Genomic DNA, 17347 nt, shown 5'->3' with positions numbered 1-17347 from the left:
GCACTGGATCATCCCGCAGGTGTAATGTTCGGATGTACCGATCCTGTGCAGGTGTTGTTACACGTGGTCTGCCACTGCGAGGACAATCATCTGTCCATCCTGTCTCCCTGTAGCACTGTCTTAGGCGTCCCACAGTACGGACATTGCAATTTATTGCCCTGGCCACATCTGCAGTCCTCATTCCTCCTTGCAGCATGCCTAAGGCACGTTCACGCAGATGAGCAGGGACCCTGGGCATCTTTCTTTTTGGTGTTTTTCAGAGTCAGTAGAAAGGCCTCTTTAGTGTCCTAAGTTTTCATAACTGTGACCTTAATTGCCTACCGTCTGTAAGCTGTTAGTGTCTTAATGACCGTTCCACAGGTGAATGTTCATTAATTGTTTATGGTTCATTGAACAAGCATGGGAAACAGTGTTTAAACCCTTTACAATGAAGATCTGTGAAGTTATTTGGATTTTTACAAATGATCTTTGAAAGACAGGGTCCTGAAAAAGAGCTGTTTATTTTTTTGCTGAGTTTATATATATGCCTACCATGTAGGCATGTTGTGCTTCTCTACAACTTCGTCCCTGACCTGCTTGGAGAGCTCCTTTGTCTCCATGGTGCCGCTTGCTTGTTGGTACCCCTTGCTTAGTGGTGTTCCAGACTCTGGGCCTTTCAGAACAGGTGTATACAGTTGAAGTCGGAAGTTTACATACACCTTAGCCAAATACAATTAATATCAGTTTTTCACAATTCCTGACATTTAATCAAAGTAAAAATTCCCTGTTTTAGGTCAGTTAGGATCACCACTGTATTTTAAGCATGTGAAATGTCAGAATAATAGTAGAGAGAATGATTTATTTCAGCTTTTATTTCTTTCATCACATTCCTAGTGGGTCAGAAGTTTACATACACTCAATTAGTATTTGGTAGCATTGTCTTTAAATTTTTAAACTTGGGTCAAATGTTTTGGTTAGCCCTCCACAAGCTTCCCACAATAAGTTGGGTGAATTTTGGCCCTTGAACTGTATATACTGAGATCATGTGACACTTAAATTGCACACAGGTGGACTTTATTTAACTAATTATGTGACTTCTGAAGGTAATTGGTTGCACCAGATCTTATTTAGGGGCTTCATAGCAAAGGTGGTAAATACATATGCACGCACCACTTTTCCATTTGATTAATTTTTTTACATTTAAAAAAAAATAAAAAATTCACTTCACCAATTTGGACTATTTTGTGTATGTCCATTACATGAAATCAAATAAAAATCCATTTAAATTAATTTTTGTAATGCAACAAAATAGGAAAAACGTAAAGGTGAATTAATACTTTTGAAAGGCACTGTACAACATCTCCTATAAACTCATTCACCGCATTGGTATATGTGTCGAAAATTATTTGCTGAAGCTACTCTGAACATATCCCAGTCCGCGTGATCAAAACAATCTTGAAGCGTGGATTCCGATTGGTCAAACCAGCTTTGAATGGCCCTTACCACAGTGCTTCCGGTTTGAGTTTCTGCCTATAGGAGGGGAGGAGCAAGATGGAATCGTGGTTCGATTTGCCGAATGGAGGGCCTTTTTGCATTCCGGAAGGTAGTATAACAATGGTCGAGAGTTTTAGCAGAGCATGTACAACAATCACTATGTTGATAGAATTTTGGGAGCCTTTCCTCAAATTTGCTTTGTTAAAATCTCCAGCTACAATAAATGCAGCCTCAGGATATACGGTTTCCATAAAGTCCAGTGAAGTTCGAGGGCCGTCATGGTATTGGCTATTATTGATAAAATCTAATGACTAATTCAACACTTCAGGAATCTTCAGAGAGACCACAAGATTTTGGAGGTTATCCACAGACGCATGACCAAGATCCACATCAGAAAGTTCCAACTGGGGGACCTCAAAAATATACTACAGGAAGAACTGAAGGTCATGAGTTTCCTGTTGGCCAGAACAAACATTACACTTAAAGTAGAGAGCAACTAAAGTGAGACAAAGAATTACATCAAAACAACTGTTGTTAGAAAAACTAAAAACAAATGAAAGTCATATCAGATGGTACACACTTGTAATTTTTATTTCCGAAAATCTCATTTGAACAACACTTCTGAGTTTTCACAACAGTCAAATCTAGCTAGTCAAGTCCTTGTTTTGTATGTTTTAAAATTACAGTGCAATAAAATTAGATAGATCTAATCAACACTTTCATTGTTATACATTTACAGGCATTCTATGAGCATGCATGAAACAAATTCACGATTTCACTTGCTTACTATTCAACAGTGTATTTCCACAACAGAATTTATGGGGAAAAGGCAATATAATTTCCATTTAAAAAACTTACAAGCAAAATAATTTAAATGCATCCACTTGTAACGATTAATATTAGGTTATGGTGAACCATTGTATGTGCCTCTGGGCGTATGCACGTGTTCAGAGTTTTTGGCACATTAGATTTAGCTCAAGAAAACTTAACTTAAACTATTGGACAATCCAGAGACCTCAATCGATTTCAAAACAACAACCAAGGATATCGGCGATTAAAGCAATCAAGGACGTTGAGCATAAAATATTAAAGAGTGAATATGTTTATACACAACATGTATAACAGCCTCAATGAGGAACAGTACATCTTAGGCCTTAGACAACAACATTCAAGTGTACACAAGCATCAACACAATAACATTCAATAATTTACAACACATATATGGAGCTTTATAGATTATAGACATACTGTATGTGCATAGGGTGATTGTTTTCCCACCTTAGTTGCATAAATATAATAAAATCTTCCTTCTCCCTGTGAGATGAACTCACACCATCAACCCTGCATGCAGCAGTCATCATACTACCATACTCAGAGGAGTCAGTAAAGACTATTGTCCATATGTCTATTCCACAACACCTTCTGAATTGATAGGTGGATATTAATCCCCACATCCCTCTATAATACTTCTAGTGGCCATTGCCGCCTTCTGACAGAATCCGGCTAGGTTCAGTGAACCTGGCAGTGAGAAGGTAGAAGAGGGCAGGTCCAGGTACCAGGGCCAATAGAGGCAGGTCCTGCTCCAGTTTATCCAATCGGGAGATGGAGATGATGCCATAAGCATGAAGGAGCCAATGACTGAAGAGCACCACCAACCTCTTCTTCTTGGCAATGAGATTATTGAAAGACTATGGATAGGAGTAAACAAATAGGAAATTGGATATGTTCTAATACAATGATGTTGACTGATTGATCACAAATGTTAAGTAAATATAAAATAAGGAGTTTCTTACCTGTATTTCTGAGGCTGACATGTACACTGCCAGGGTAACCAGGGACAACACCAAAATAATGTATGGAAAAGCATAATCTGAAATAAACAGAAAATACCAAAGTCATTGGAAGTCTGGAGAACTTCAGTTTTGGATTTTGCTTTTGAATGGGAGCGCTGGCTGTTAACACTCACATTTGATTTGCTCTGAGCAAAAATTATGTTTCTCCTCTGGAGGCATTCCCATATTAGTTTTTTTTCCATGTTTTGTCCGTGTATTTTCCTACCACTAGCTTGTTGCAAGGCAGAATAATTCAGAAACAACCTCTTTGGTCCTCCACCCATGCAAAATATTGGACTTATTTTTGTTTAATTATAAAAGGACTAGTTTTGCATTTCTTAAATTTTTTACTAGTTTTGCATTTCTTCATTTTTATAGGGCTAGTAAAGTATTAGAAAGACTGGAAAGATAGAGTGGTGAGTCAAAGGGCAATCATTTAAAGAAAAATATTTCACCTTTATTTAACTAGGCAAGTCAGTTAAGAACAAATTCTTATTTACAATGACGGCCTACCAGGGAACTGTGGGTTAACTGCCTGACTGGACCCTCATCTGAAAGCATACTCACAGAGGAGGCCGCCTCCCACAGCTTGCAGGACTGTCAGGATAGGGAAGAAGTAGAGAGCAGCGTAGATGCTCTTGAAGCGGTCAGATTTCCCCAGACCACAGGCAATCTTTTTGACCAGGAGTGGACGCAGGAGCATCATGAAAACCAGACAGAAGGCATAGTAGATCAAAACCATAGTGTACCTGCGAACACAATATGATAAGCCATGTTATTCAATTAACAAAACAGCTCACATCACACTGTGCTTGATGGTGTGCACAATGCTCTGAACATACCAACCAATTTCATTTATACCATGGCATTGTTGAATACTCGTTTCTGAATGGCTTGAAGAGCATTCTAGAGCGTGCATTATTTCCCTATAACGCACGGTATATCATCACGGTAGCATTTAATGGCTATAGCTTTTGAAAGAGAAAGTCACATTGATAAAATTATTGACATGTTGAAATTGACTTTCATAATAGCAAGCTAGGTTTGATGGTTTGGTTAGCTAAACTACGGCAACTACTGTAGCTATCGAGTAAACTTGCTAGCTACTTCAGTGGATGTTGAACACATTTCTACCTGCAAATGAACACATTTCTAGCGGCAAATGTGTTAAATTATAGCCATGGTATAAAAAGGACAATCAACTTAGGGCTCTATGCTTTCTCTGGAAAATAATGCAACTCCGTTGAAGGTTAGTTCCACTCTGCTAGCGCGTTGTGGAATACACCTTCCACGTCGTTCATTATTTTCAATAGAAGGCATAGACCCTTGCTGATTATCTCTTACATGTTCAACTCATTGCCAATTCATATCAGTTCATTAGGAAACAGTTGAGACAGAGATTGAACTTAATACTGGACTAAAAAGCTATTTCAACATGCTTTTGGTCCAGGACTAGCTGTGAAAGCAGCCCTACAAGTGCAAAGTGTATAGGTCCAATTCATGACGTGGACAACATAGGCATAGGGTACTCACAGGGGAAAGACTGCTTCCTGTGTGCAGTGTAGAGTTGTGACATAGTCTGGGCTGGGGTTGTACAGCATGGTGTACCAGTCTGACAGCATCTGGACTCTGCAGGACCTGATAGACAGCAGACCCACTGGGTCGTTGACCAGTAGAGTCAGCACAGCCGCAGCGCTGCACTCAAACAGGGCAGTTATGTGTTGGAAGAGGGCACTAGAGCTGCAGAAAAATATACATAATATCAGAAACATTAAAGCGAGTTACTACTACAGGACAATGTTAAAATCCTCCTTTCAAAAAGCACCACCACAGTAAATGTCACAATATGCAGCCTATTGGCCATGGGTTATGGTGACCAAATACATAATTGGTTAATTTGGCCTGAATGTGAGGCATTACCTTTTCTTTCCAGAATACCACTCAATGAAGAACCAGTGTAGAACCAGTGGCAGCATTGCCATGAAGCCCAGGTACAGCCAGTCATAAAGTTCAGGGGATTCTGTACACTTCTCACAGATCTTCTGCATGCTAGTCCTCTCTCCTCTGGGACATACCTGATCATTCAAATACATTTTAGTGTGTGGGCATAGCCTATTACTAGGTTACGGAAACATAGCTAGTGTTACAGTAGAATGCCATTTCAACAGCCTTGCTAGATCGATGACGTTTGTTAACATTCAGCTGGAGCTACTCACCCCACATTCTCCATCAAAGGAGCCATTTATTAACGTCTTGCCGCAATACAGTCCCGGACAAGTTGAACTCATAGCTACTGCTGCAATGAAGCCAGGAGTAAGTAATACAACAAGACAGTTATTGACAATACTGCAGACGTCTATATGTACTTTAGCATAATAGCTAGCTAACAGCTAACTACCTAACGTTAGCTAGCTATAGTGGCTTGTCTGGCTTAGGCAACAGGACGTTAAAGCCATCATTGTGCAGACAATGTAGCCACATACCCATGTTATTAGTCAACCTCCATACGATTAAGCGTTAATACATTACTTAGTAGAATATGCTTATGACGTATCCAACGATTTAATTTCTGCTAAATCAAGCGATCAGGCTGAAGTTGCTTCTTCATCTATTATAATATTATGGTAGTCCGCAAACAAACGTTAGAAGTACATGCCGCCACCTACTGTACTGGAGTGTGTAGTCCATCACAGTTTACAGACTGAATTCATAAAGAAACAAACATTAAGAGAAACTAAACCCTCCTATCTTAATCCTGTACTACTAAGAAAATAAAAAAGAGTCCTTCTAACAAACCCTCCCCCATTCCCCAAATCACTTCCAACCCCTTCATCCCCATCCAACCTCAATAATCCTGCACATCAATCCTCTTCCACATAGGCCTACCAGTACTTACAACAATACAACAACACATGCTTCACTGTTTCATCAACCACTTCATACACAAACCATTTGCATGCTTGCCAACCAGATATAATGAAGAGTTCAATGTACAATGTCTTAGACGCATTTGAGCAGACTCTCTTCCTTCCTTGTCTGACCCTTGAATCTTGGTCCACCAACCTTTCTTTGGAAGGCATATAAATGCAGGTCCTTGGGCTCTGTCGCACCGTTTCTATCATAATGGTCTCTAATATCGCATCACCTCTAATATGAATTATATCTTGTTTTAAAGCCCTTTGGGCTACCTGGTCTACTATTTCACTCCCAAGTAGACCCAGCAGAATCCCACTACTACACCCAGTACCGAAGGCTTCTGCTAGAGATCCCAAATCGAGCAAAGTGGACAAATGCTGATCAAATGTTAAAACACATGATGATTAAAATGTATTTATTTTAATTATTTTACAGACACACAATATGTTCATATAATATAAAAGGTAAGATAAACATGTTCCAAGTAGCCTATGTGTCATGGGTAGGGTAGATAGAGAGAGGTCATGAGCTCCTGAATTCTTTTGCAAAAAAATTGAATCAGAGTTGGATAAACATAGATAAACTTGGATTTTTTCACAAGGACTTATACAGGATACTACCCTCTACTACAAAACCTTCACTCCAAATCCAAATTCTAAGCCTAAAAACTTGATTTTGGACAAAATTACCCAGAATGATTCTTACTACTAAGGACTATCAAGAAAACACTGGCAAACCAAAACCTGCAGAAGAAGCACAGCAGAAACCTGGAAATACCATCCAACCAGTCTGAAGCTACCTCTGAAGCCAAAAAGTAAAATATAATAACCTTTAGGTAATTTTGGTATATAAAGCTAAATTAATAAGCCTACCTTGGAGCTGTTGTCAGAGGACAGACTAGAGTCTCCCAGCCGCATCATGATTCATACGTGCACAAACGACGTAAGGGGCCAGCAGGAAAGGGTGGACAGCACTCAAAGGAGTGATTGAAAAAGCTTCTTCCACTTTCCCTAACACACGAGTGGTCATCTCCACCCTGCTACCACAGAAATACTTTCACTCTGCCACCATACAACGGGTGAATGCAAGCATGTCCTGTGACTGTGCCTCAAAACCTAACTTCTACCTGGCCACCACTCCACTCGAGAATTGAACAGCCTTTATGACCAGGTCCATCTCTACAAGGCAGCAGTCCCAACTTTTGCCAGGACCTGAAGGACATCACCCTCAACCGCAGCCCCAGCAGGTCCCTGCAGGAAGGACCTCAACATGACAGCCGCACATATGCCCAGGCCATGAGCAGAGCAACAGGCCCAACCACCACTAATACACCCGCCCAAGCCCCATCCTGCGACCTAAGAGGTATGTATCAGATGCTCAACATGCTCTGCTCACACCTACTGTAATGGTCCGGACCTAAACCACACGAAAGCAACACTAGATGCTATGGAAGACAAAACTTTTATTATCTCATCCTGGAATATATAAGGTCATCCATCTGCCTTTGGCCTAAAGATTAGGAATACAGACTTCATGAAATAAATCGTAAATAAAGACATTGTCATCCTACAATAAATATGTTATAGACACTGGTTGCCCTCTAGGTTACAGAGAGTTGGTAGTCCCACCCACCAAACTACCAGGTGTGAAACAGGGAAGAGACTCAGAGGGTATGTTAATTTAGTATAGAGCATACCTAAACCAATCTATTAAATTAGTCAAAACAGGGACATTTTACATCTGGTTAGAAATTAATCAGGAAATTATCTCAACAGAGAAACATTTCCTTGTGTGCCACCTATATTGCCTCCAGTAATAGAGTCCCCATACTTTAACAATGACAGTTTCTCCATCCTACAGGAGAAGATCAACAATTTCTAGGCCAAGGGATATGTACTAGTCTGTGTTGACCTAAATGCCAGAACTGGACAAGAACCTCTTATTTTTCTTAAAACTACATGGATGGTTACAGTGCCAATTTTAGCATGTAAATCTTGGTGGTGCATAAAAAAAAGCCACTACACAACACAACCCTAAACATTACATTAATTGCGCTATAACGGTGCCAAACACGCGCGAGTGGTGTGGGTGCAATAATTGAATAACATAGATTCCTACATTTATTTTGCAACGCTAGCGGTGTAGTCAGGGTATAAACGGCACAAAGTTTTTTTTTATTTAACCTCTATTTAACTAGGCAAGTCAGATAAGAAAAAGTCTTATTTACAATGACAGCCTACCGGGGAACAGTGGGTTAATTGCCTCGTTCAGGGGCAGAACAGCAGATTTTTACCTTGTCAGCTCGGGGATTCCCTTTCGGGAACTGGCCCAACACTCTAACCACTAGGCTACCTGCCGCCCGGGTAAAGATACAGATTGTACACAAGCAAGGCTGGGAATATGAGATAGGCTACAGGATTACGATCAGGCAAGAACTGCAAACAGGAGCACTTGTCTACTGGGAATGGGACACCCAAAGCTTTACTGCTCCGGACAACAGCTCTTGGACGAGTTTAACGCTAGAAATAGTCACCATAGTCCCGAGGTTACAGTGTTTTCACAAAGGCCACTCTCGAAAACCTTACGGGCGGAGACGAGGAGTACCAATAACACACACCAGTACAGAGAGAGGAAGGGAACTCGGTCCTCCAGGGCATCACGGTGGCAGCTCAAGCCTTTGTGTTCCTGGCCATCTTCCTCCTCTCTAGTTTAGGGAATTGTGCGGTGGCGATTGTCATAATCAAACATGGCAGCTGAGAACGGTTACCAGTGCTTTCATCATGTCCTTTTCACTGTCTGATTTCTTGAAGGTCGGTTTTTTTTTCGTTCTCGTTCATGATGCTCTTCAGCAAATATGGTGTGTGGATATTTGGAGACGGCTTTTGCGTCGCCAACGGGTTCTTCAACACAGCAAATTGGACAGTTTTATCTATCTTGGTTTTCAGTGTAACATTTCTAGTGTTGATTCAGGAGTTAAATTAACTTAACACTCAGTGGTGTAAAATAACCCCAGTGTTGGTGTTAATAACTAGAGTTGAGTGTGATTGTGTCATCTTTACTTTGTGTAAAGTAAAAAACCACAACCATCCTCTATTGCAGGTTGATTTGCAGAAATGTTTGTTTTTGCATGTACAGTTGAAGTCGGAAGTTTACATACACCTTAGCCAAATACATTTCAACTCAGTTTTTCACAATTCCTGACATTCAACCCTAGTAACAATTTCCTGTTTTAGGTCAGTTACGATCACCACTTTATTTTAAGAATGTGAAATGTCAGAATAATAACAGAGAATGATTTATATCAGCTTTTATTTCTTTCATCACATTCCCGTTGGGTCAGAAGTTTACATACACTTAATAAGTATTTGGTAGCATTGCCTTTAAATTGTTTAACTTGTGTCAAACGTTATGGGTAGCCTTCCACAAGCTTCCCACAATACATTGGGTGAATTTTGGCCCATTCCTCCGGACAGAGGTGGTGTAACTGAGTCAGGTTTGTAGGCCTCCTTGCTCGCACACGCTTTTTAAGTTCTGCCCACAAATTTTCTCTAGGATTGAGGTCAGGGCTTTGTGATGGCCACTCCAATACTTTGACATTGTTGTCCTTAAGCCATTTTGCCACAACTGGAAGACCCATTTGCGACCAAGCTTTTAACTGATGTCTTGAGATGTTGCTTCAATATATCCACATCATTTTCTTTCCTCATGATGCCATCTATTTTGTGAATTGCACCAGTCCCTCCTGCAGGAAAGCACCCCCACAACATGATGCTGCCACCCCCGTGCTTCACGGTTGGGATGGTGTTCTTTGGCTTGCAAGCCTCCCCCTTTTTCCTTCAAACATAACAATGGTCATTCTGGCCAAACAGTTATATTTTGTTTCATCAGACCAGAGGACATTTCTCCAAAAAGTACAATCTTTGTCCCCATGTGCAGTTGCAAACCGTAGTTTGGCTTTTTTATGGCGGTTTTGGAGCAGTGGCTTCTTCCTTGCTGAGCGGCCTTTCAGGTTACGGCGATATAGGACTCGTTTTACTGTGGATATAGATACTTTTGTACCCATTTCCTCCAGCAACTTCACAAGGTCCTTTGCTGTTGTTCTGGGATTGATTTGCACTTTTCTCACCAAAGTACGTCCATCTCTAGGAGACAGAACACGTCTCCTTCCTGAGAGGTATGGCGGCTGTGTGGTCCCATGGTGTTTATACTTGCGTACTATTGTTTGTACAGATGAACGTGGTACCTTCAGGCGTTTGGATATTGCTCCCAAGGATGAACCAGACTTATGGAGGTCTACAAAAAAAAATCTGAGGTCTTGGCTGATTTCTTTTGATGTCAAGGAAAGAGGCACTGAGTTTAAAGGTAGGCCTTGAAATACATCCCCAGGTACACCTCCAATTGACTCAAATTATGTCAATTAGCCTATCAGAAGCTTCTAAAGCCATGACATCATTTTCTGGAATTATCCAAGCTGTTTAAGGCACAGTCAACATAGTGTATGTAAACTTCTGACCCATTGGAATTGTGATACAGTGAATTCTAAGTGAAATAATCTGTCTGTAAACAATTGTTGGAAAAATTACTTGTGTCATGCACAAAGTAGATGTCCTAACCGACTTGCCAAAACTAAAGTTTGTTAACAATTTGTGGAGTGGTTGAAAAACGAGTTAATGACTCCAACCTAAGTGTATGTAAACTTCTGACTTCAACTGTACATTGATTGGTTGTATAATCTTATGCTACACAAAGATCAAACATACATTTTTCTAAACTAATCCAATCTGTAAGTAGTTGGACTTTATTTTGTACCCATTACTGTTACCGAGATGTTTGTTCCAGTTTAGCAGCTTTAGGTAGTCCCATTATTCAATCTTCCATACTATGGCAGACATTCTGAATGCAGGTAGCGGGTGATTAAAAGTACCAATTGAACATCCTCACTCTGGCTGGATTCCAATAGGAATTACATATCACTTTGCAAACCAGCATAATGTGACTTGCAGGCCTGATGTGGCCTGTAAACCTGGAGTTTATGATATGTGCAAAATTGTCATACAAATATATTTTTTAAAGGCCAATAAGGCTGCTTGAACCATTCATAGAGGGTTCTAGGAAAAACACTTTAAAGAGAAAATAATTATCTGCAAAACCCTTCATAGAGAGATAACCATTTACAGGGGATTCTATGAAGTACCCTACATAGTGTAGCACCGAAAAGTGTTACCCTATGGGAACAAAATGAAGAACCCTATATGTTTCTAGCACCTTTTTTCCCTAAGAGTGTACAAAACAAGCTGTGAGTTGAATTTAGTTTTATTGGTAATCATTTGATAAATACTATTTTGACTTTTCAAACATTTAGAGCACCTGCTCTTTCCATGACATAGACTGACCAGGTGAATTCAATTGAAAGCTATGATCCTATATTGATGTCACTTGTTAAATCCACTTCAGTCAGTGTAGATGAAGGGAGAACAGGTTAAATAAAAAAAATATTTTACCTTGACACATGGATTGTGTATGGGTGCCATTCAGAGGGTGAATGGGCATGACAAAAAATTTAAGTGCCTTTGAACGTGGTATGGTAGTAGGTGCAATGCTGCTGGGGTTTTCACACTCAACAGAAAATAAGGTCTGAGGTTAACACAGGTTTAAGACAACTTATACATTTTGTTCTATGAGATAATATCAGTCAGTTAACATGACCTTTATGAATTATCAAGCCTTTTTGTGCTTTATGTGATTTTGACTACATAAATCCTTAAAAATGTACTAAGTGACGTTAGCTGATGAAGATTCTGTCATGTGTTTACCACAGACCTTTATTTTTGGCATTCATTCATTTCCCCATAGGTTTTGGCCAAGGAGCCATGGCGGAGTTAGTGCCTACAAAAAGACGTCATTACTATTGCTGTCTATGTTGCCAGAGGTTTTATTAGAGATCAAGTCCCTACTCACAATGCTTTCTGAATTGAAGAGTATCCAAAGTAATACAATTAACAAGCAAATTTGTGTCCTCAAAGAATGTCTTGAAAACATGGAAATGGAACCCAAAAAATAGATACTTTTGCACATTGGCCACCAGAGGATGCTCCTTACTATAACTCTGAGATGAATACCAGTCTTTATTTCTGGAAAACAGAAATACAGTTTAATACAATCCGAGATGAATTACTGGTTGTAGTTTTGGCTTGTAAACATAAAAAAACAGATTCAACAGATAATTAACATCCAAGTTTATTACTTTAGTTTCGAAATAAAAAGTTGTTTAAATAATAATAAAGCTGTATTGAAAGAATCCACATACATCAGACATGCGATCACACAGTTAAGTAAGGAGGGTGTTGGTAGAAATGTGACCAAAGGTTTGAGAAAAGGTTTTACTAATGGGGGCAGACTAAATAACTGAAATCTTTCTGCTGTACATGTTATAGTGAGGAATAGCCCATGGTCTTGACTCTCAATTCCATTCCATTCCACACATTGGATGAAGGTGTCTTCTGTACAAGGGAGTTTTGTTAAGAGCCCTGATGCTGAATCTGAACAATAACGCATCGCTTGCGGTACGGCTTTGGAAGCATAAGGACCTTATGTTATAGATCAGCAAAAAAAGGTTCAATTGATGCAGACCTTGATAGGGTTCCCACACGGCCATATCTCTATGTTACAGCGCTTGTTTTTCGGAAAACAGACGGAAGAGGCAACCACCTGTGCTAATTACAGAAGACGGTGCTCGTAACACCTGTGTTCAGGAAGTGTCGTTTTGTCAGATGAAGGCACCCATAGCTGGATCTGTGCAAAACTGCTACAGTAAGTGTATATTTTTTATTTGAAGGATTCTTTCTGATGAAAGATAAGGGCCATATGTTTCGAAAGCCGCATCGCAAGCAATGATTAACGTTTGTAGTTCAAATGAGCCACTCGTGGGCGAAGCTAATGGCTGAAAACTGTGGGGAGAAGGAAGACTGCCGCCTAGATTTTTTGAGAGTCAAGTGAGGTGACACTGGAACGGGCATACAGTATGTACATAATATACACATACAGTACCAGTCAAAAGTTTGGACACAGCTACTTGTTCCAAGGTTTTTCTTTATTTGTACTATTGTCTACATTGTAGAATGAGGACCGCCACATGAAAGGAAGACCCAGAGTTACCTCTGCTGCAGAAGATAAGGTCAGAGTTAACTGCACCTCAGATTGCAGCCCAAATAAATGCTTCAGAGTTCAAGTAACAGACATCTCAACATCAACTGTTCAGAGACTGCATGAATCAGGCCTTCATGGTCGAATTGCTGCAAAGAAACCACTACTAAAGGACACCAATAATAAGAAAAGACTTGCTTGGGCCAAGAAACACGAGCAATGGACATTAGACCGGTGGAAATCCGTCCTTTGGTCTGATGAGTACATATTTGAGATTTTTGGTTGTGAGACGCAGAGTAGGTGAACGGATGATCTCCGCATGTGTGGTTCCCACCGTGAAGCATGGGGGAGGAGGTGTGATGGTGCAGGGTGCTTTACTGGTGACACTGTCTGTGATTTATTTAGAATTCAAGGCACACTTAACCAGCATGGCTACCACAGCATTCTGTAGCGATACGCCATCTCATCTGGTTTGGTCTTAGTGGGACTATCATTTGTTTTTCAACAGGACAATGATCAAAACACACCTCCACGCTGTGTAAGGGCTATTTGACCAAGGAGAGTGATGGAGTGCTGCATCAGATGACCTGGCCTCCACAATCACCCGACCTCAACAGGGTTGAGATGGTTCGGGATGAGTTGGACCGCAGAGTGAAGGAAAAGCAGCCAACAAGTGCTCAGCGTATGTGGGAACTCCTTCAAGGCAGCTGGAAAAGCATTCCTCATGAAGCTGGTTGAGAGAATGCCAAGAGTGTGCAAAGCTGTCATTCACGGCAAAGGGTGGCTACTTTGAAGAATCAAAACTGTATAATATATTTTGATTTGTTTAACATATTTTTGCTTACTACATGGTTCTATATGTGTTATTTCATAGTTAAGACGTCGTCACTATTATTCTACAATGTAGAAAATAGTACACATAAAGAAACGCCCTTGAACGAGTAGGTGTGTCCAAACTTTTGACTGGTACATGGCAGTAAATGTTGGGCTGCATAGTTTCCAGACTGATATCCTCCGTGTGTTAGGATGACCAGAGGAAGAGCAATTATTTTTGGTAACTCTTCGAATAATATAGAAACAGTGACACTGTCCTTTCAAGTCAGCAGGCCTAAAATTAGATCCTACTCTTCTACAATACTGTATATTTCAGTTCTAATGGAGTATTTTATAGATGAAAGTTATAGGCTCTAATAAAATGGTAATATTGCATCTTTGATTTGGTTTTAAATATCTAAATTAGGTCTTTGCAAAATTGTGATAAAAACAGTATTAAAATGTGTTTCTTGTTATGCTTTTTTGCTCATCTCAAAAACGTAATTCATACATGATGGATTGTGCTTCAAGAGACACTGTTTCTCTGCATGGGGTTGGCATCCTCTACTGTACTCTCGAGAGGTGTCTGACTGACTGAACACAATAGCAGGAAAGAAGTTCCACTTTCTCCCGTTTAAAAGAGGAAATGTGTCGCAGCCGGTGTGTGCGCGTGTGACCCCTGGCTTTCCATTCCACTTCCTGCTAATTTTTGCAGGTAGGAAGGGTCAAGAAGAGTGTCCTACTCCAGGGCAACAGCACTATGCTATTAAAAAAAGTGTCCCGTCCACAACAGGAGAAAAACTGTCATTCAGAGCAAAGCATTTTAAAAGTGTAGGTTTTGGCAATTAACACAAATAGCTTAGAGAGTCACTCCTTATCCATAGTTCATGGTTTTCAGAGGAGGTAATATCTTATATGTCTGTTTCCAGATGGACACAAGCTCTGGGTTATTGTAGCTTGAGTAGCAAAAGAGTAAGTAGAGGTCTGTCCACCACCTTTCCTGCTCAGTTCCGTTTTAGAAGTGAATTCTGTCCACTCCCAAAACTGGGGGCACTAGACTCATGCCAGGACACCAGAGGGCAGCATAGCTTAGCTCCAGTAAGACAGGATCAGTTGTTTCAGAGGTTCAGTTTGGTGACGGGTCGCTCCCTGCTGGTCTCAGCTGATGAGTTGACTCGTTTGCGGTTGCGTTTCATCTTGGACAAGTCCTTATCGAACACCTCACCGGAGCGCAGGGCTGAAACGAGGTCGTCGAATTCACCGTCCTCCTCACAGTTCTCCTTTGCCTTCTTGGCCTTGCGCTCCTTCTCCCTCTGCTCCTTCAGCTGAGGGGACAAAACAGGAGGAACTTAGTGACTCACACTTACAGTAGCATTGTATTTGGTGTATTGAGTAAATGAGCTGTACAGCAGTACAAAAGTAGTGCTCATTTACAATACTGAGTAAATGAGCACTACTCTTGACCTACATTTGAGTGTGACTAGGTGAAGAGTAGCTTGCGTATTGTGTAATCTCACAAACACTAGTTTGATACCCATTTGTAATAATTGTTACATAATGAATGAGTGGTGAAATGGTGACCATAGGTGACTCTCTCTAGTGTTGTGGTTGAAGATAGACAATCTTAACAATCTAACCTGTGCTTCCATGCGGGCCCGTCGCTCCTCTTCCTCCTTGCGTCTGCGCATGTTCTCATTCTCCTGCTTAGCGTCAGCGAACGCCTGCAGGAATTGGTCGAAGATTCCAAAGAACTCGTCAGGCTGCATACGGGTTGCATCCTCTCCAAAATGCTGCACTGCCTTCAGAAACTGGAGAGAAAACAAAGTTCGACACCAAGTACTTCAAGATGGTCAAACTGCCTTTCCTGGAAAGAAAAAGGAGTATCTGTGATCCTCCATCAAGATGAATTGAAATGCAGTCTGTGTGTCACAGGTGATTCAGTGTGAATGTAGGTGAACATTCTTTCAGTGATACACTAGGGATGAATGTGTGAGACCTTGTTGCCTGGTTGATTAATCAAGCTTTAAATCAGAACCTACCCCCATCACACCTGGGTTTAAATACTATTTTAAATCCTAACTAATACATTATCTTGGCTTGATTGAGCTTGTCTGGCACATTGGAACCAACAGAACTGTTGCAAATGTTCACCTGGCACAGGTGAACTGAGGGCAAACACTCAGTATTTGAAAGATTTCGAATAGTATTTGAACCAGGGTCTAATCCCAACAGAGATAGTGTCTTCCTCCCTGTCATTGTAAAGTGTAATTTGACACATACATAACCCTCTATCCCCTGCACATGTAACAAATATATTCCACATGGCACGGGGGGGGGGGGGGGGGGGGGGGGGGTCGGGGGAAACCACGCCTTTGAAACTGATAGCCTTGACCCATCTTAGTTAAACACTAACTGCCTATATTCAGAGGTTCCAATGTCCACACAGGTAGACTGTAAACCTCAAGTTACTATGTCGTTGAAATACAGTGAAACACGAGGCATAGCATTCCCAGATATATGAGTTGGTTCGATCTTTAAAAAGGTGACTTCAAAGCTGCAGTAAGAAGACTGTGTGCTACCTACTTGGTTATGTGGCCAAGGATAATGTTACAGGATTTGCGATGCCCATCTATTATTTTTTATAGCTCTATTAGAGCTCCTAGTTGTGAAAAGGAGGGGAAAGATGGACAACACGACCCCAACCCCATAGAAATACAACTACTAGAATGTACATTCCCATTCAAGTCAGTGTTTTGTGATGGGTGAACCAACACCCATTTGAGTGTAACCATGAGTGTTCCTGTCAAGTTGCCGTGGTCTGAAGGGCTTTGTCCTCACATACAGACAGACAGACAGACAGACAGACAGACTACATGGCCCCCAGCCCTCTGCCCCCCGTTCTCACCAGCTCCTTGGCCTCGGTCAGAGAATCATCCACCTCTGAAAAGCTGAAGCTGGCCACAGTGATGAAATGGCTCACCACAGACACAAACTTATCCCCCGAAACCTGAGGAAGACCTCTCTGGAAATCCAGCTCCTACAGGGAACAGCATTACAGGAGAATTACATGATTGCCATCAGACAACCCACAACATAAGAGCACAGTACCATGCCCTTGGTAGAGGAGTGTAAGCCTAATTACACTGCCTGAGATATCATGTGTGGCTTCA

The 17347-nt window shown here is 40.9% G+C and overlaps 2 protein-coding genes across 5 annotated transcripts in view; both read right to left on the bottom strand.

Annotated features, from left to right (window-relative positions):
* Positions 1-2041: 2041 nt before the first annotated feature.
* On the bottom strand, positions 2042-5938 carry LOC139375074 (JNK1/MAPK8-associated membrane protein). Of its 2 annotated transcripts, none has more exons than XM_071116497.1 (7): positions 5789-5938; positions 5522-5601; positions 5226-5380; positions 4839-5045; positions 3873-4054; positions 3267-3343; positions 2042-3161 (listed from the first exon to the last, which is right to left on the bottom strand). In XM_071116497.1, exons 1-7 carry the CDS (start codon positions 5790-5792, stop codon positions 2943-2945), a joined length of 924 nt encoding a protein of 307 aa, XP_070972598.1. In that variant the 5' UTR covers positions 5793-5938; the 3' UTR covers positions 2042-2942. The 2 variants fall into 2 exon arrangements, with proteins under 2 accessions (XP_070972598.1, XP_070972600.1); XM_071116499.1 differs by having other exon boundaries at positions 5835-5931.
* A 6195-nt stretch (positions 5939-12133) lies between these two features.
* Positions 12134-17347, bottom strand: part of LOC139375073 (disheveled-associated activator of morphogenesis 1-like) — a 72040-nt gene continuing 66826 nt past the window's right edge. For all 3 annotated transcript variants that reach the window (XM_071116495.1, XM_071116494.1, XM_071116496.1), the window contains exons 23-25: positions 17083-17214; positions 15815-15985; positions 12134-15502 (exon numbers count right to left, since the gene is read on the bottom strand). In XM_071116495.1, the coding sequence (XP_070972596.1) occupies positions 15296-15502; positions 15815-15985; positions 17083-17214 (510 nt within the window). In that variant the 3' untranslated portion in view covers positions 12134-15295. The remainder of the gene's footprint in view (positions 15503-15814; positions 15986-17082; positions 17215-17347) is intronic.

The sequence above is a fragment of the Oncorhynchus clarkii genome, chromosome 19, assembly GCF_045791955.1.
Source record: "Oncorhynchus clarkii lewisi isolate Uvic-CL-2024 chromosome 19, UVic_Ocla_1.0, whole genome shotgun sequence".
Classification (NCBI taxonomy): Eukaryota; Metazoa; Chordata; class Actinopteri; order Salmoniformes; family Salmonidae; genus Oncorhynchus; species Oncorhynchus clarkii.
This window is presented reverse-complemented; position numbering and strand designations above follow the sequence as displayed.